Source organism: Harpia harpyja, chromosome 12, assembly GCF_026419915.1.
Source record: "Harpia harpyja isolate bHarHar1 chromosome 12, bHarHar1 primary haplotype, whole genome shotgun sequence".
NCBI classification, from domain to species: Eukaryota; Metazoa; Chordata; class Aves; order Accipitriformes; family Accipitridae; genus Harpia; species Harpia harpyja.
The window spans coordinates 2,187,721-2,207,073 of NC_068951.1; the positions used below are offsets into that span (position 1 = coordinate 2,187,721).

Below are 19,353 nucleotides of genomic sequence, written 5' to 3' on the forward strand. Positions count from 1 at the left end.
CCTCCGCCGGACCCCGGCGCCTCCCGCCCCGCCCCGCCCGGCCCCCGTAGCCGCCCCCCGCCCCGGAAGTGCTCCCCGTTGCCATAGCGCCGCTGCCGGGAAGGAGGAAGATGGCGGCCGTGGCGGTGGAGGAGCCGGAGCCGTGCGGTTCCTTCCGCCGTTACCTAGCGCGGCTGGGCGCCCTGCGGCCTCAGCCTGGCGCCGAGCGGCCCGACGGCGGCCGCCGTACCGAGCTCCACCTGCTTTTCGACCAGCTCATCTCGGAGAGCTGCGGGCCGGCGCCGGCGGCCGGGCCCAGCCCCCAGGTACCGGGGAACCGAGGCCGGGACCGGGGCCGGGGGGCGCCGGGTGGTCCCGCCGTCTGCACTGGCGGGCACGCACCCGCGGGGACGTGCACACTCGGGGCGGGTGGGGGGGGGAGAGAAAGCGCTCACACGCGGGGGTGCACGTCACGGGAGGGTGCACGTCACGGGAGGGTGCACGTCACGGGAGAGTGCACGTCACGGGAGGGTGCACGTCACGGGAAGGTACACGTCACGCGGGTGCGCGCGCCCCGCCCTGGTGTGAGCGCACGCTTCGGCGAGGTTCTCGCCCACCTGCGTGGGTGCTGGTGTGGGGGGCACGCGCGTGCGTGCCCCTCAAAGGTGGGTGCGCAGACCCGCGGGTGTGCGCGGGCTCGCGTGGAGGCGGCCGCAGCCATCTCGCCCCGTGCCTCCACGGAGCAGCCCTGCAGGTACCACCCCACGGTACCCCACGGTACCCCACAGCACCCCACGGGCTAGCTCGCCAAAGGCCACGGGTTTTCCTGCACGTCTTCCGCTCTCCTCCCCACGACCACGTTCTCTCTCTCCTGCCTTCGCCCACCCCCGGTTCCCTTCCCCACCTCTTCGGGCGACTCGTGAGCTCTGCTGCCGTGTGCCGAAACCCTGCCGGGTTGGCACGCGTGGCCTGTGAGCGCTGGTGGAGGTGGTGGGTGACGCCAGTGGGTGGGACTGGAGGCCCGGGGACTTGGCAATTTTCACAGTCTACTGTTCAAACAATTGAAAATTTTAAGTCCTAAAGTGAGCCCTTGAAAGCTGAATGCTGTAGTTTTGCAATATTGATACTGCTTCATTGGGAACACACTGTACTTCATTATTGCGCTGTAAACAGTGCTGACTTACCAATTCGTCTTCATTTTATTTCCAGAGTAGGCTTACTTTGCACTTTGGAATTAATTGATTTTTTTTGGTCAGTGCTCCTTTTTTCCTCCTTCTGTTCCTTGACCTAACGTCATTCTTTCAATTTTGCCATTATTATTGGCTTTGATTTTGCTCCAGTGTTTAAGTGGTATTGTTTGAGCAGCACTCCTGCAATTTGAATCCGTGTCAGCATATCCCTGCATCGGGATGAAGGCCTGTAGATAGCTGAGGGGAAGCTCACTAGTTGGAGTTTCATTAGTTTCGTTACATTATCAGTGTGCATTGTGTTGATGTTACTGGTATCCACACAGAGATTTGGTTGTGTGATCAAAGTCTTAGCTGATGATGTGGTTTCCGCCCTAGCTTTGTAGTCTCTAAATAATAAACTGAGGCTTTCTCTTCCAGGATGTTTGTGCTCTGCTTGCCCAGGCCTGTCAGCTGGTTCACCTTGATCAGGAACATCTTGTCAGCAAAGTTTGTCAGCTTATCCATCACTTGCTTAACAGGTTTCAGGTATGAAAAGTTTGGCCTTGTCCCTCCTTTCCCTGTGTACTGGCTCCCTGGTCCCCCACTAAGCCGGGGAGGCCTTCTGTCTTTTTACGGGGCTATGGAGCCGACCTTCATGCAGAGTTTCTCGGATTTTCACTGTATTGCTTATTTATTCTTAGCTGAGGTTCTGATCTGTGGCTCTTGCATGGTTCTTCATGTAAAAACGGCTCTTGGTCAGAAGTGATATGCCATCAGAAATACTCTTGGTTATAGGACACCTGGGTTGATTTATCCATTTCTTAAGTGTTAGCTGATTCTGCGACGGTGTGCAATTTTAACAGCCAGATCACTCGAATCCGTAACCAGTATATCTGCGTATCTTGACTCCAGCAGTACATGATGATGTTTTCTTGACCACAGTCCTTTTCTGTTACAACAGGTGATGGTCGATGAACAGAACTTGAATTTTCTTCTCTCCTACTGCATCTCTGCTCTTAAGCAGTGCAGCTCTTGGACACATGTTGAAATTCTGCAAGCCTTAGCAGCTCTTGTTTACAATAATGGACCTAAATGTCAGAAAGTGAGTTTACAAGCTGAGAGAAAGTAACCACAAAAATATTTGCACCCTTTTGCTGTTTCTGCTTTCTCTCACCCCCCTGCCCCCCCCCACCCCAAAGAAAGAATAAAAAGGTATCATGTTCTCAAATTGCCTTACCTTTCATGCTAAGATTAGATCCCATTTAAATAGTGACTGATATTTATGGAAAAGTTGTATTTCAGGTGTGATAGGTGTGTATACTAATAATCAAGAAATAACAAGGCTCTTCCCATGCCAAATACCTCTATACCTGCAGGCTGCAGCTGTAGGGACTGGCTTGAGCCAAAGGCACACTATTAAAGAAGGACACCAGAGTTAGTCTGCAGACTAACCACCCTGGTGTGCCTGTGTATCAGGCAGGAAGAACGTGGGGAGCTTCAAGTTGCACATTACTCAGCAGGCTCCATTGAGGATCCTGAAATTTATCCTGTAACCAGATCAGATCTTTAGTGTGCAGTGGGCTCAAAGCCATTTCAAAGTGGAGACTATCAGGTATCAATCCTGAGGTTTGTACGAAGCTCCTTGTTGCTGCAGTGTGACTGATAGTGTTTGGTATGTTGAATTCTCCTGCTGTCACCAGCTCTTGGCAGCTTGCAGAGCAGTTTCTGCTGTCGGGCTGAAGCACGGGGTGGTGACGCTAGCAGTTTTGGAGCTGCCAGCTTGTGTGGGTTTGTAGCCTATGTAACTGTAGCAGTTTGGTACAGCCGTTGTTACTAACCTAGCTTTATATCTGGGAAGAAAGCACAAACTGGGACTCAGTCTGAACTATGCTCACGCTTGATGCTTTCTTAATACAAAATAAGAGAACTTTGGAAATTAATATTTTCATGTCATTTTTTTATAAACATAATCTTGTCTATGGAATCTGAAATTGCAGTTGACATATCTTTTTTTGTAGCTTAGATATGTTTAGCTACCAAACAGAGGAACCAGGAGGCTGAGGGAAGAGCACTGACCCCTAATGACTTTTGGTGGTTTATTTTAGTATCTCCCGGATTTGCTGGGCAAGACTGGGCTCTTGGTGCAGTTCAGTGATTCTGCTCAGCCAGACGTGGAACTCAGGAGGGCAGCAGTACGCAGCATGGCAAACCTGTGTCTCAGGTGCGTACAACCCTCTTCATATGGTGGAGTGGATGCTTTAGAAGATGTACATCTGACAGCGTGGACAGCTGGTCTGCTCTGTTTGTGCTAGCAACAGCAAATTCAGGACCAGTAAGGTGTATATGCATGGATTTGAAAAGTCAAACTTTAGCGCTCCAAGATATTGTTTCATCTGTGGATAAAACTGTAAACTCTGTCTTCCAGAAATAATGTTACAGAGGTTAGTTTAGGGAAGAAAAGAAAAAGTGTTGTGCTGTCTGGTCCCTGCAGTGATTCTTTGGGTTAATTTTGTATAAGAAATGGTCAGCTACAAGTTTTTATAGTGATTGTCAGTTATTCTTCTGCAATTCATGCATTTTTCCATTCCACATGTAAATATGCTGATGCCACAGCAACATCAAATCTTCATTAGCTGCTATATGGGAAGAATTTTGACCCAGACTGTGGGCAAGCAAGCAATTAATAAAAGCAATAGATATTTGGACTTGCTGCAAAGAGTTTTTTGGTTAATAGTTCCCCTGAACAGATGGCTTGTTTTTTGTAAAAAACAAACTAACAAAAAACCCAAACACAAAAGCTTGGAATTTCAGCATTTATAGATTAAGTAGTTCTTCAGACTTCATGTAAATAAATACAACATCTGTCAGTTTGGCTCATGATGATTTTTCTATGTGGCGAGTTGGGATTGTTTAGCCTGGAGAAGAGAAGACTCAGTGAGGATCTTACCAATGTGTATAAATACCTGATGGCAGGGAATGAGAAAGACAGAGCCAGACTGTTCTCAGTGGTGCCCAGTGAAAGGACAAGAGGCAATGGGCACAAACCGAAATACAGGAAATTCTGATTAAACATAAGAACAACAACAAAAAAAGTAAGGATTATCGAACACTGGAACCAGTTGCCCAGAGAGGCTGTGGAGTCTCCATCCTTGGAGATATTCAAAACCCAACTGGACACAGTCCTGGGCAACCTGCTCTGGTTGACCCTACTTCAAGCAAGGGGGTTAGACTAGATGATCTCCAGAGGTCCCTTCCAACCTCAACTATTCTCTGATTCTAATTTCAGGAAAATCACTTGCAATGTTAGAGTTGTCCTGTGAGTATTATTAAACATGCGTTGGAACCAGGTGCTTAGGAATCCATTACAAAAGAATTTGTTTAATGACTCTAAATCAATTGCAACAATGGCCAGCTCTTACCAAATGGTACTAAAGGTAGCAAAGATGAAGTGATGCAGTTGCCCTCTGTCTTCATGCAGTGAGTCAAGTAGATATTAAAATGTTTCAGCACATTAATGTTGCCCAGACTTCATGGAAACTAGGGAAATGGCAAAAGTCATTCTAGGCCCTTTTCAATGCCAGATTTTGCCTAAAAAGCATTTATAAGCATGACGGCTTATTAAGCTATGCTTGGAGAGTCATTGTAATTGAGAAGGTGGCCACAGAAGCAGAGTAGGTGTAAGGCATACTATGATTGTACTAGCTCTTTGTGCAGGTTTCCTTTTGTTCTTTATAGTGGTAGAGCTGATCCCTTTCAAAGAGCCATCCATCCATCTGGAGCTGTGCTCTTCAGTCTAGCAGAGGGCTTGGATCCGAGTTTGTGTAACTTTATAAAGCTGTGGGACAGACTGTAATCCAACCATTTGTCTCCTGCTTTAATTCTAGTGTGCCTGGACAGCCCTACTTGGATGAGTCCTACAGAAGTGTCTGTTTTCAAACTTTTCTAAGTGTTCTGCAGTCTTCAAAAACCTCTGATGTAGATGACATCACTTTTTGCATGGTAAGTGTGAGTCTAATTGTCTAGAATACTCTAATCAGGAAATTGTGCTGCTGGAATATTGGAATTTGCAATATATGAAATTTGGAATATTGTCAACTGAGATTTTGCTTAAATAGTCTAATTTTTTTTTTTTAATAAACATAAGTAACTGTCCCAGTAATCATGTAGAGCAATACCGTAATTGCCTAGAAGGTCACTTGAAAGATGTGAACCTTCCGTGTTTTGGGAAGCAGAAGCAAGTAATTCTGTGTTTCGGTTTTCAGTTACTGCAAAATGCACTGAAAGGTATCCAGTCGCTTCTCAATGGTGGGAAGATGAAACTAATGCAAACTGACCAAATTGGATCTCTTCTTGCAGTATTAAAGGTAAATACTTAAATCCACCTGGAGAAAGAGGCAGACACTGGAAGGTGCATGTTCCAGATGCTTGTTAAGTGCGAGACAGTAGGAGAAGATGAGAAAGAGGGAGCAGAGAAGCCTGAGCGTGGGGGGAAATGTAGTGTGAGATATAAAGAAAAAGACATTGAGTTTCTCTCACAGCATCTTAACTGCACTTCCCACAAAAGAATGTGAGAGAAAGATGGGAGGCTTGTTTTTTTGGACCTACTTAAAATCCTAGTTGTAGTTGAATTTCAGATGTTGCATAGCTGTTACGTAGCATGGGGGAAGGATCATAAGCCCAACTGAAAATTGATGAACACCTGAGTAAATATACAGTAAATCTTTGTGCATCAAAAAGGGAAAGAATGCTAACGTTTCTGTTACTATTCTAGAAATGTATGTTTCATGGACTGCCAGGATTGAGCATAGAAATGCCCACAGCCTTGTACCCGGCTCCATTACCTCAGTATGATAAAAGGTCACCCGTCAAACAGGAACAATCAGAACCGGCCACCTTTAAGCAGACAGGGGTAGGCTGAAATTATACTGATTCTACCGCATGCTCATTGTGCACATGTTTGTTGCTGTTGTATGTTACCTGACGTGATGTTAGTGGCTGACAGGCTCTTTTTGCTCTGAGCGTGTGATACATTTCACATTCTTTGCTTTAAAGGTATTGATTATAAATCTCTGCACTGAGTAAAATTGCTTTGTAAACTCAGATGACGAGAACAAATGGCTCTGCAGAGATTGGTTTTCCTGAGTTAAGCTGTTTGCATCAGTTATTCATCTATAGCCAAGAATTCTTGGCCTGCAGACATGGGATTGGTGCGTGCAGACTAGCCAAAGCTTTTTATTTTATAAGTTACCTTTTCTCTCCTAATACTTGTGCAATTGTTTGACTCTTTCTTAGGGAAGTCAAGTTCATCTAGAGACTGATTTTCTCCCCCCCTCCCCCATCTGTTCTGCTTAATCCTTCTACAGGTTATTTTTTAACCCTGTAAACATTATGGATTACCGATTATCTGAAAGACATTAGAGAGAATAAAGCTGTGTAGTCATGTTGACTTGTTTCTTTTTAGATGTTAAGTAACCTACTGTAAATCTAAAGGAACTACAGAAGTATTTACTGTTCCTCTTCTTTAATCACTTTTGTGTGAAATATGATTTTTAACTAGAAGTTTTCATGGAAATCTTTTGCTTTACTGATGAAGAGGCCAAAGCTTAATTTTTGAGGCTATTCGGATATAAACTGCTTGCTTATGCTAAGGTATTACTACACTGATGTTACTGTTGCTACTAATGAGCAGAGTTTGCAAACTCAGATACTAAAGAAGTGATTGTTTCTGTATGTACAGTATTGCACATACATATAATTGCACTTACGTGCAGTACTGTTGCATCAGAAGATGCAAAATAGCTGTGATAACTCTTGGTTAAACTAAATCTCATCTAAAAACTCATTTAGAAACTTGTATAATTTGATGTTGATGTACTATACAAAGGGCATGATTTATTATATTAAACTCTGCTTTTATTCTGGATTAGCAATTAGTTTTATTTTCAGATGAGACCTTTTTCCCTTAGATTTACAACTGTAAAATGTTTGGACATCTTTCTAGATATTATTTCAAAAGATTAAAAAAAAAAAATAAATCATTTTTTGTCTTAAACAGAACCGAAGAAAAAAGTCCAAAGGGAAACAAAAGAAGGGAGAGTTTGGGGAAGAAGGAAAAGAAGATTTGGGTGATGCAGGAAATGAAGCAGTCCTTGGAGCAGACATGCTGAAATTACACTTGGGAGATGTGCAGAACAGTCCTTTTTCAGATCCTCGTACTCATGCATCAGATGTTGCACATGTGCCTGCTGGAAAGGATCACTTGTCTTCACATTATACTAGTTGGAAAAGAATCAGCAGCAGTGAGTCGGAATATTCTGATGCTGAAGGTGGAATACAGAGCAAAATGAGGTGATTGTTGTTCATGTAAACGTAAAGCATGGTAGCGGAGTGTACTGTTCATAAGAATTTAAGCTTGTGTATCATGTTAAAGCATACCTTTTGTTCCTGTAGATTGGGCACAGATTTTACATGTGTGCAGACTCTTACGCTTCCACAGGATCCTAACGCTTTGTTCTTAATCAAAACTGTTGAAGAAATCACTTTCCCTTTTGATTTATGTGGTGATACAAGAAAATTGGAAGGCAGTAACTCGTATTGGTTTGAAAGTAAATTTGTTCTTTCTCTTCCTGTTCTTAGTCTAAAAAATTTTGTGTCACAGCTAGCTACTAATATAAGTGAAAGAAGTTAAGTTCATTACTTTTCACTGCTGCTATTTCATTAATCTTTTTGTTTGTTTTTAAGATCTTATCAAGCCAATGTTCGTCAAGGGGCTCTAGCCTGTTTCCTCTCTGCTATAAAATCAATAGAAAAAAGAGTCCTTTATGGCTACTGGTCAGCATTTGTTCCTGATGCACCTGGTATTGGCAGCCCTCAGTCAGTGTCCTTGATGACTATTGCTTTAAAGGACCCTTCTCCAAAGGTGAGGCAGTTCTGAGTAGAAAAAGCATTGTATTTTTCCCATAGTAATCTTAAGCATAGTAATCTTCAGTAAGTACTTTGGCTACTGTGTCTGTGTTGCTTGGTCTGTACCGCCAGAAATAAAAGAGGATATATTGGTTAAGGAAACAAAGGGTTGCTGGTATACTGCTTAAAGTTGTGAGAAAAGATAGTTGGAGTTGAATTTTCTCTTGCTGGAGAAAGAGACTTTCATAAATTTTAAAATTCGCCATCAGCTCGAAGGAGGTGTTAAAAGTGGGTAACAGAAATGTTTTATCATTTCAGACCCGTGCCTGTGCTCTTCAAGTTCTCTCAGCCATCCTGGAAGGTTCTAAACAGTTTCTTTCTGTTGCTGAAGACGCTAATGATCACAAGAGAGCTTTTACTCCCTTCTCTGTAACTATTGCTTCTAGCATCCGGGAGCTGCACCGCTGCCTGCTGCTAGCCCTGGTGGCAGAATCCTCTTCTCAAACACTGACACAAATAGTCAAGGTAACTGTACTGTAAATGTTTCAAATGCTGCCCAAGAGATGATAATTGGTCTCTAGATTAAGTCTTAAAGATTGCACAGAAATTATTGTAGCTGTTGAGGACAAAGGTGGTGATGGGAAATAGACTGTTGTCATTTCACAAGGCTTCATTGACTGAGTCTTTCTACAGAGTCCTAGGGCCTCTTTTCTCTTCAGCAAAATTCTCTTGTTCCTGTATTTCTTTCGTGTAGTCTTTTTTGAGCTGAACGAACCTATGAAATGATTCTGAAGACTCACATTGGCTTTAAAACTGGAATCCAAATTGGCAAAAAAAGCTTTCCATGGGCAATTGAAATTCCTTGGTCTTTATGCCAGGTCACAGTAGTTAAATACTTGTTCTTAGGAGCCAAGTTTTGGAGCAGATAATTGGGGCATTTGTTTTCAGGTGCCCTCCGATAATTAGCTGTCTAAATGAGCTAAATTGCAAATGTAAAAACAAATCATTTGGAGGCCAGGCTGACATTTTAACCACCACTCCATGTATGTTTTTTTATGTGTTTCAGTGCCTTGCAAATTTGGTTTCAAATGTACCTTACAGCCGTTTAAAACCTGGGTTGCTGACAAGAGTTTGGAACCAGATAAAGCCATACATTTGTCATAAAGGTTTGCATTCTGTTTGGCTGGAGCCTCTTTGTATGTGTTACATCGTAATTCAGCATTGGTTATTACAAGATAGTTGTGGATTCGCCCCCCCCTCCCCACCCCTGCGCTTCATGAATACATAAACATATGTATTGCAGTCGAATTATATGTTATGATCTGTCTTCTCTGAAAACTGCTGAAGAAGCATGCTGATGTGTCAGTGAGATGCTAACGGATTGGCTTTGTCTTCCCCCACCCTGTTCTTTCTTGCAGATGTTAATGTTCGAGTTTCTAGTCTCACATTATTAGGGGCTATAGTATCTGTCCAAGCACCTTTACCAGAGGTGCAGTTACTTTTGCAACAGCCCAGTTCTTCAGGGCTAAATAACAGTGGTAGCGCAACCCCTCACCGTTTTAATTCTGAGCAGTGGAGAAAAGCACTCCCCTCAGAAGGGGAGCCTCCAGATAATCCAGCAGGATGTACATCTTCTGAACCATGCTGGCTTCTCCGTCTCTGTGTTTCCATCATTGTTCTGCCCAGAGAGGATTCCTGTTCTGACAGCGATGCTAACTTTCCATCCTTTTCCAGCGTTTATGAACCGTGTCCCCTTCGACTAGAATCCTTACAGGTGGGGATGAACAGCTAGCTTGTAAAATGAACAGCTTGGTACAATATCAAATAGCCTCATGTCAGCCAAGCCTCAGTCGTGGGCTGCCTTTGCTCCTAGCTCTTTCAGTGAGATTTAGGCCAACGCATTTGCTACTGCAGGATGTCTGAGCTGCTGTGACTGAAAGAGCAGTAACATTTTGATTCCGCACCTGTGGCCACAGCATAACTGTCCCATAGTAAACCTGTTGCAGCAAGGTCATCTTCCTGTGATTTTTGTTACCTTCGTTATTTTTAAATATTATTTGGTTGTGTGTACTGGCATCTGGTGAAGGCTGTGAGTCTTCCCCATGCAAACTCCTCCATACAGAATTTAAAGTTTTGCTAGAAAACTGTGGGGAAGAACCCTGCAGTCAAAGAACAGTCTGCAAGGAGCTATGGAGTGATGCTGGTATAACTAAAGGAGTACCTGTGAATGTTGAGAATTGGCCTTGTTTTTCTTCATGTAACCACAGAAAATAGTAAGATTTTTGTAATGTGCATCCGAAGGAGTCTCACTCTTTTTCTGGAACAATGAATATTTGTTAAATCCAGCTTCACAGAATGCAGCAGCAGTATTACAGGAGATACAGAATGTGTTGCTCTTATAGGCACTCTCGCTTAGTTTTTTAGTTACAGGAGACCTCACAGTAAATAATTCATCGTGTTGCTACCTGATAGTGCTTTTGTGGCCCTTTTTTGGACAAGATAGTGGAATAGGGAGGTTTTTAATTAGCTGTAGTATTCTAGAAGTTGTGCTGCAAGGCATATCTGTTACATCAAGTTTAGTATATGGACCCAGTGTTAATTAGTCCATTAACATCCTCTTTGTGTGTATTTGGGGTATTTTGGTTTAATAGAAGGAAAAAATGCTGAATGGAATCTCTTTGTTTGTGTTTAGGTGTTGGCTCTTCTTGTAAAAGGTTATTTCCCTATGGCTCAGAGCTATTTCCTAGAACTTGGAGAAGTGGCTTGCAGATGCATGGAAGAAATGGATCCATCCATTCAGCTTCATGGAGCCAAAGTAAGAGCATGGGGAAACATCAACATTGTTTTACCAAGTCAATTTCATCTATTAGTGTGCTTTGCAAATACAGCTGGGTAGTGATGAATATTCAGAGCATCTATGTGTGTGTGTGATGTAGCACACCGTAAAGGAGCTCTTTGGGAAATGCAGTAGCCTGACACTTTGAGAAATGCACCTTCTGCTTCCAGTCTTGAAATCTTAGCAGAATTTTGTTGCTCTGCTGAGTCACCAGGAAGCTTGGGATATGCAAGGACTATAACACTGGCTCTTCCCTGATTTAGCATCAGCTGATGCAGGAACTGTAGTCTGTCACCCAAAGGAAAGCTCAGGGAGATTTCCTCTTTGCATGGCAATTTGTTGTGCTGTTCTAGCTGGAGACTTTATGTAAGAAAGGCATTTCCTCTAATTTCTAAACTAGCAGGGACAGAATAGAGTCCAAAACAATACTGAATCTTTTATTTTTGTTCCCTGAGTAAGTAAGTATAGTCCTAGGTAAAGGTTGCTATAGTTCCATGGTACTTGAGTCATGCCTGATAAAGACCTAGTTGCTTTTTATTTCCTTGCAGCTTCTGGAGGAGCTGGGCACAGGGGTACTACAGCAGTACAAACCCGATTCAGCCGTTGCCCCTGATCAGAGAGTACCTGTCAGGGTGGTAAGTGTGTGGGCTCCGTCTGAGATTCCATTTCACTAAGCTTCCTTTATTGAGCTCTCTGCAAAGTCACTGGCATGGATACAGATAAATCAACTGCAGGAAAGCAGAAAGGGACTCGGTACCCTGTAGCTTTATAGGTGCTGATATGTACAATTTTTGTAGACTTCCTGCATTATTTTGGCATTTGCTTTTGTCTGTAGGCAGGTGTGTTCATTTTGTTTTTTTTTTTTTTTTTTTCCCCTTTTTACATGACCCCTTTACACTGCCTCTCTGCCTTTTCTCATCCCTCATCTTCCTGCCTGCTCTAAGTTCAGAAAGCTGGAAGAACAGCGCCAATTTTGCATGTGTCATTACTGCTGCATAAAACCCAGACATACACTTTTAGAGTTTTGGTGAATTTGCATTGTTATGAGAGCCAGCCTACATGTTCTGGCTGCTCACAGGTACGGAGAGAGTGGCCAGAACCATAATATATGTGGTTTCAGAAAAATCCATTGTTTGAGGCTGTTTGTTGTATAAGTTTGTGGAAGCTGAGGAACTGGCATTCTAGTAGTAAAGTAGGCCTGTTTAAGTCTTGCTTCTGTGAACAGAAGGCAAGTTTAAAAATTTCTTTGGCATATGCCAAGTTTTGAGCCCATTACCAGTGACCCTACAAGATAGGAAATGTGTCCAGTAGCACCGGGTTCCTGCTACTTGATACGAATGTAAATTGTCAGGCAAATGAAAATACCCAGCTGTGTGGATTCAAGAATGGAATCATTACTCTACCTAATGCAATCTAATCTGAGTGAACGTGGCCTTGAGAAGGAAACAAACAGAACTCGGTGAATAAGTACTTGATAGCAGTACTAAAATGTCTTTAAAATGTTTCTGAATGCTAAGTATTTTAGGCTTCCAAACAGTTGTAGTCACTTTCACGTGTGATTATGCTACCTGCTGTAAGTGTGTCTTAAAGATGATCATAGGAAAAGACAATCTATTATAGAACTTAGGCATAATTGCTGAGTTTAAGTAGGTAAACCTGGCTGCTTCTTTTGTAGGTTGTAACTTTCTGGACTATGATGCTAAATGGCCCTTTACCTGGCACTCTTCAGAACTCTCCACATGCAACTCTTCAGACAAGTGCCTGTGATGCCCTGTCCTCTATCTTGCCAGAAGCTTTCAGCAGTCTGCAGGTGAGAGAGCACTCCTTTAAGCATGGCATTTTTACCTGTTGATGCTTTGTTCTTGTCTACCAGATTACAGTAGTGTAAAGCCTTTTAAAACTTGTAAGGAGAGGTTAGAGAAACCAGGATTTTTCTTAACATTCTGAATGAGTTGTGACTATTGAAGACTGGAAAAGGCAATGTAGGGAGTAATTAGTCTGTCAAAACAATTAAACTGTGGGTCACAGAAGCTGTTTGGCCCTGCCATGAATACTCAGCCTTGGTGATGATGGATGGGAGATGGAGGGCAAGAATCTCCTTGCATGAGGGAGGGGTGAAGGGCTGTTATTTTGCTGGTTAAGTCTTTGAAGAGACAGCTGAGCTAACAGCTATGAACTGACGTCGTTCACAAATTTGCATGCATGCTTTTTCTTTTGGCTGGCTTTTAAAACACTGAACTGTGGTGATTGCCCTGGCAGAAGCAAACAAATATATTGGCCTTACTCTCCTTTTGCAACATGAAATATGCTTTTGAACATGAAAGCATTGGCAGTGTATCACCACTGCATTGTGCAGCTCCTTTTATGTCACTGTGCCCTTCTTGATAGGGAGTAGTCTGCCAGATCTCATTTGCCCAAGAATTGCTAGTACAGCAGTATCTCTGGAATTCTCCGTCTGGTTTCTCCAAGTACAGCATGTACTTCATCACCCTGTACTTTGATCCCATACACTCTCTTGTCCCTGTGGCCATGTGGGGTCAAGTCAGTGCCCACTCTGACCCTTTGCTCTGATGAAACAAAGATCTTTGTCATGGGTTGGTAAACTGACAATCTGCCCAGGATGAACTTAATCTGCCTGGCTGTCCTCGTTAATGAAGGGGAAAGAGTGAAGTAAGTCAGGAAAAAGCAACTTATCCAGTCTGGTTTACCTCTGATGGGCCATGCCTTCTGTGTTTGGATGATAGTTAATATTTTGGTTTCCTTTGTGGTCTTATCTAACAGCAACAAGATCATGTTTGCTGGAAGCATTCCGGTTTCCTGTGTGGCACCCCGAAATGCCAGTCAATTTACTTAAATAAAAGGATACGCTCTGAATGGTAGCTTGTATAGGTTCCACATATTAGGCTCTTTCAGAGTATTTGTCAGTTGTCTGTCTTTGTGGGACAGAGATCTTTTCGGTTTCTCTCTATTGCTATAACTGCTTATCGTTGCAGAATGACCAGCAGATACTGTGTGTCACTTTGCTTCTTGGCCTGAACCACAGTGAGAACCCGCTGGTAAAAGCTGCTGCCGCACGTGCGCTTGGAGTCTACATCCTCTTCTCTTGCCTTCGGCAGGTCAGAACTGGCCTATTTTTCTTATTTTAAGCCATTTTATAATGGGTTTGATGAACCGTAAGATGTGGGACATGAGTTCTTTTGGAATGAATTGGCCTTCCTTCTTGCTTTTGGTCTGTAGTGTGTATATAGCTTTTCCTTACTGTCTCCAGACCTGCTCTTGCCTTGTGTGGTGAACAGAACCAGTGCAGTTTTAAGTGAGGTGAAGCAGAAGCCAGAGTGCCTCATAAGTGAGAGCAAAAGGAGGGAGGTCAGGATTTTCCCCAAGCTCTCAGAGACAGAAGTGGGAAAGGCTAGGTTGGAACAAAGGAGCTGCAAGAGATGAGGTAGAGCTGGGAAGAAGGGAACAGCTGTACAGCGCTCTGTAGAGTTTAACAAGTTTTTAACATGAAGGCTTCGGTATTGCTTAAAACTAAGAAGTAAAGCTTATTTAGAGAAAAATGCTGTTTTGTTTCCACAAAAAAATTGATCTTAGCTTGGCTGAGCTGGAAGACTCTAGTTTTTGTGATGTGGCCTTAAATGAGTGATTGTAATAAAAATATTAAGCAGTAGCTGACATTGAAATTTGATTCCAAAATATTTTGAACGAAAATCCTTTACCATAGGCAAGGGGATGAAAATGAAATGTAGTATGCCATAGAAGAGAAGATTAGACAGGCAGCGCAACAGGGGGTTTGGAGAAGCAATTACTTTCCTAAGAGGGGGATTTGATGAGTATAAGATTGGCAGGCCAGATAATTATGTTAAAATCCAAAGTAACTAAAGCACCAATGCAATTAAGTAATACATTGAAACCTTTCAGCAACAGCTACCCAAGAGAGTGGTGAACTTGGTCAGCATGCAGGCTTAGACTGTTAATTAAAGATCAAAAAAAGCTGTACAGAGAGCACCATAAACAGGTTAAAAGTTGTCACCTAAAAAAGTAGAGTATATGAATAGAGCTGGCCTCTGTGCAGGTATCATTTTCCCTAGAAAGGACAGAATGTATATGTTACTAAGGAAATCACCTGAGTTTTTAAAACTTTCTAACTTTGCAGCAGTTTTTACTTTAATAGGATGTGATGTTTGTGGCAGACACAGCAAATGCCATTCTGAATTCCCTCCATGACAAGTCTCCGAACGTCCGTGCCAAAGCAGCTTGGTCCCTGGGCAATCTTACAGACACTCTGATCATCAACATGTACGTAAGCACGCCTTGGCCTGTGGAACTCCTCTTTCTGCCCATATTCCCGTAGCATCAGACAGAGGGTACTGATCTACTTAGTATCAAAAAAGCCGAAATTTGGCTTGGATGCTTCTTTTTAACCACTCTTCAGCCTGTGTGCCTACCAGTGTATGACACTGTATTATAAGTATCCCGTATCCATCTGGGGTTGAGTTCTACTAAACTGCTTGGGTTTAGGTCTTTCTAATCATTACTTCTGAAGTATATTCCGGGTTTACTTTTCAGTTTTCTATTTCTTGTATGTTGGGTTGTGTAATTGCATGTTCCCTGGTTACTTTACTTTCAACATAACACAGAAGTAAAATTAATAAATATTTAACACTTCCACAAGCCAAAGACTGAAGGAAGTCTAACCTACTGTTACATTTTTAACAGGAGAAATAGTTATCATATATTCCTGCTACAGAATTGCCTCTGAGCAATTCATTGCCCTCTGTTTTTTATTACAGACTTAATGCATTGCTAACCAGCTTTCTTGCATTGATAGTTTGGTTTTAAATTAATAAACATAGTGGTCACATGTAGTAAGGTCTGCCTTACATATTAGCTTCTAAAGAGTGAAGGTTGTTCATACGCCTTTATAAAGGATTGTATCCCATCTTTGGGGTTGGATCATCTGAGCTGGCCTTTCACACTGTGATTCTTCTGCTAGGGAAACAATGGGACAAAGTTTTCAAGAGGAATTTTCGGATCTCCTACTGTTGAAAATGTTACGGTCTGCGACTGAAGCATCCAAGGACAGAGACAAGGTATGACTGAGGGGAAAAGAGGGTGGAGTTATCATACTGTAGGTAATTCTTGCATTTTTATTAAAAAAAAAAAAAAAAAAAGGAAAAAAAGGCACCAGTTACTTTGGGGCGTTTTGCCCCAACGGACAGGGTCCTGCAGCTCAGCATCCTCTCTCGAGGGCTGGTGTTTGGAGATTTCCCATGTTGTTTGACCTGCAGGGCATTTGATTGCGCTTTTCCACAGTGCAGGGTTTGTTTGGGGTTTTTTTGGTTTCGTTTTGCGTTTTGTTGTTTTGTTTGTTTTTTGTTTTGTTCTGGGTTGTTTTGTTTTGTTTTGTTTTTTCAGGGTGACCATTTGCAGGGAATGATCTTTCTGGTGGCATTTAGAAAGTTACCATCTGATAAGACACCATAAGTCTGATTCCAGATGGGCTTCTTGTTGGGTCTGAGCATGATTTCGTAGCAGGCTTGACAGAATCTTTGCCTATAAGCTGAAAGCCAGAATGTTTCTTTTGTGTATGTGTGTTCCAGGTAAAGAGTAATGCAGTCCGGGCCCTTGGGAATGTGCTTCATTTCCTTCAACCATATCACATAGCGAACCCCAGGTTTAGGGAAGCCATTGAGGAATCTCTTCAGGCCCTTATTTCTACTGTTCAGAGTGAGGCCACTATGAAAGTCCGCTGGAATGCTTGTTACGCACTGGGGAATGTATTTAAGAACCCTGCCTTGCCACTCGGTGAGTAACTTGTCCCACTGGCTTTGGATTTGTACAGCGGGTTGTGGTTTTGATAAGAAGGTCTCCATTACAAATGTGTTGAGGAAGTGGGGAGAAAGCAAACTGAGCTGAATCTTGCTGTCAGCTTTCCCAGGGCTCTTGCTGGCGAAATAGGCTCAGACCCTGCGAATGCTAATACAGGCATAACTGTGCTGTACTTGGTTGGATCTGTCATGTTAGAAAAGAGTGTGAGGATGGGATTATAGCTGTGAATAGATGCAAAATGTCACTTTTCCTCTTACAAAACTTCAGAAGATTAACTTTTTAAACTAATTTTTCATTTCATAACCGCTGATTTTCTCATTTAGACTAGAATAAATACAGTAATGTAAGCCCATTAAATATTTAGGAGATACATTTACAGTTTTGTATATTTTCACTGATTGAAAAGGTGGGGTTTTTTGGTTTTGTTTTTGTTTTTGTTTCAGGAGAGGCTCCTTGGACCACGCAAGCATATAGTGCACTTTCCTCAGTAGTGAAGTCCTGCAAGAATTTTAAAGTCCGAATCAAATCAGCCATGGCCCTCTCCATCCCTAGCAAGAGAGAATGCTATGGCTCCACTGAGCAGTTCTGCCAAATCTGGAGTGCCTTGGTGATAGCCTTGCAGAAGAGTGAAGACACCGAGGACTTTCTGGAATTCAAGTACAGTGCCAGCCTCAGGACGCAGATCTGCCAGGCTCTGCTTCATTTGTTAAGTCTGGCAAGGAGCACAGACTTGCCAGTCATTTGGGAAACCATAAGAGAAAATGGGGATGCAATCAAATCCTATGTGTTGCAATATCTGAAATCAGGAGTTGAAGAAAATGAAGCAGGAATGCACACAGACTTGTACGAGAGGGAGAGAGTATTAAAAGGAGCTATCGAACATCTTGGTGGGATAGAGAAACAGCTGGAGGGCAAAGCTAGGGTAAGAGTGTCTGCTTATCTAGAAGATGTCTTGGCAAACCATGCCAATGCCACTGAATTAACAGAGGCTTAGAAAGGAGCAGCTGTTTCAGTGACCAATGACTTACACTACTGACTGGACCCAGAGAAGAAACACTGCTTTCATTTACATGGCGCATCCAAAAGAAAAGTTTCTTCTTGGTGGTATTTGTCCTGGTTTCAGCTGGGATAGAGTTAATTGTCTTCCTAGTAGCTGGTACAGTGCTATGTTTTGAGTTCAGTATGAGAAGAATGTTGATAACACTGATGTTTTCAGTTGTTGCTAAGTAATGTTTAGACTAAAGTCAAGGATTTTTCAGCTTCTGATGCCCAGCCAGCGAGAAAGCTGGAGGGGCACAAGAAGTTGGCACAGGACACAGCCAGGGCACCTGACCCAAACTGGCCAAAGGGGTATTCCATACCGTGGGACGCCACATCTAGTGTATAAACTGGGGAGAGTGGGGGCGGGGGATCGCCGCTCGGGGATTAATTGGGCATCGATTGGTGGGTGGTGAGCAATTGCACTGTGCATCATTTATATATTCCAATGCTTTTATTATTACTGCCGTCATTTTATTAGTGTTATCATTATCGTTATTAGTTTCTTCTTTTCTGTTCTATTAAACCGTTCTTATCTCAAGCCATGAGTTTTACTTCTCTTCCCCATTTTCTCCCCCATCCCACTGGGTGGGGGGGGAGTGAGTGAGCGGCTGCATGGTGCTTAGTTGCTGGCTGGGGTTAGACTACGACAGCATTAAACAACTTATTTCAAACTTATTAAAAATCATTCATGATGCCTGATGAAAAGATCTGCAGAACTTATTTTATTTTTTATTTTTGTGTTTAGTAAACTGTTATGTTGTTGTCGCTTGGTTTTGTTTGCACACTTAACTGTTACAATGTTACCGTGTGGAAAACAAATGCCTTTTCCTTCTTTGTATGTTTTATAAAAATAGCCTTTTCTCTCAGCTTATCTAAAAGCATTTTGTTACTATTGCTGCTGTATTCAAAATCATGTTTGTAAAGGAGGGGTCTGGAAGAATTGTGTTTTTCTGAGCACTGCAAATGTTGTCACTCTTGTGTTCCTGCAATAAACCCAAATATGCCAATATTTGAATAATAGCTTAGAGCAAACACGCTTTGCCTTTACCTGTCTATGTTCCTGTTGTCTTACACCTGGCCTGCACCTCCATGCAGCCTTCCCTCATCCTGTCTTCCAAAAACTCGACATTCCTCGGTTCCAGGTGGATGGTACTGTGCTGTGTGAGCCAGAAAATCCAAAGCGGGTCCTCTGAGGCTGGAATCTTGACTCTTCAAGCAGTGCTCCCCACGGGCCTTCGTCGCCTTTCTGTGAGAGGGACAGTCGTGTTCTAAACCCCACGGGGCTTTGTTTCTATTTCTGAAGTTGTGTCCCCTTCCCCTTCCTTCATGGTGATGTTACTTACTCTGTTTGCTGTGTGCTTACTGTGCCGGTGGAGGACTGCGCGCTCTGATGTTGCTGGGGACAAATCAATGCCTCCAGGAATGAGCCGGTCTGCGGGGCACTTTGAGAGTTAAGTGCCTGCTGTCCTAACCTCTGGGTGGATGTTTGAACAGAGCTCAGTGCAAGCCCTGGCTGTCATAAAAGCTCTTTGGGATACAAAATTTGTCTGCTTTGTTTTTCCATCCTCGCCGCTGGTTTCAGTGGGGCTCAAGTAG

General features: G+C 42.9%; 1 protein-coding gene across 2 annotated transcripts; it reads left to right on the forward strand.

Moving 5' to 3' along the window:
- Window positions 1–69: 69 nt before the first annotated feature.
- On the forward strand, window positions 70–18,764 carry HEATR6 (HEAT repeat containing 6). Of its 2 annotated transcripts, none has more exons than XM_052804212.1 (20): window positions 70–305; window positions 1,587–1,694; window positions 2,110–2,250; window positions 3,254–3,369; window positions 5,033–5,147; window positions 5,411–5,512; window positions 5,920–6,057; window positions 7,204–7,496; window positions 7,890–8,067; window positions 8,370–8,576; window positions 9,118–9,217; window positions 9,470–9,825; window positions 10,744–10,866; window positions 11,436–11,522; window positions 12,563–12,697; window positions 13,881–14,003; window positions 15,059–15,183; window positions 15,881–15,977; window positions 16,488–16,692; window positions 17,160–18,764. In XM_052804212.1, exons 1-20 carry the CDS (start codon window positions 111–113, stop codon window positions 17,708–17,710), a joined length of 3,495 nt encoding a protein of 1,164 aa, XP_052660172.1. In that variant the 5' UTR covers window positions 70–110; the 3' UTR covers window positions 17,711–18,764. The 2 variants fall into 2 exon arrangements, with proteins under 2 accessions (XP_052660172.1, XP_052660173.1); XM_052804213.1 differs by lacking the exon at window positions 70–305 and adding an exon at window positions 627–644.
- Window positions 18,765–19,353: the final 589 nt, after the last annotated feature.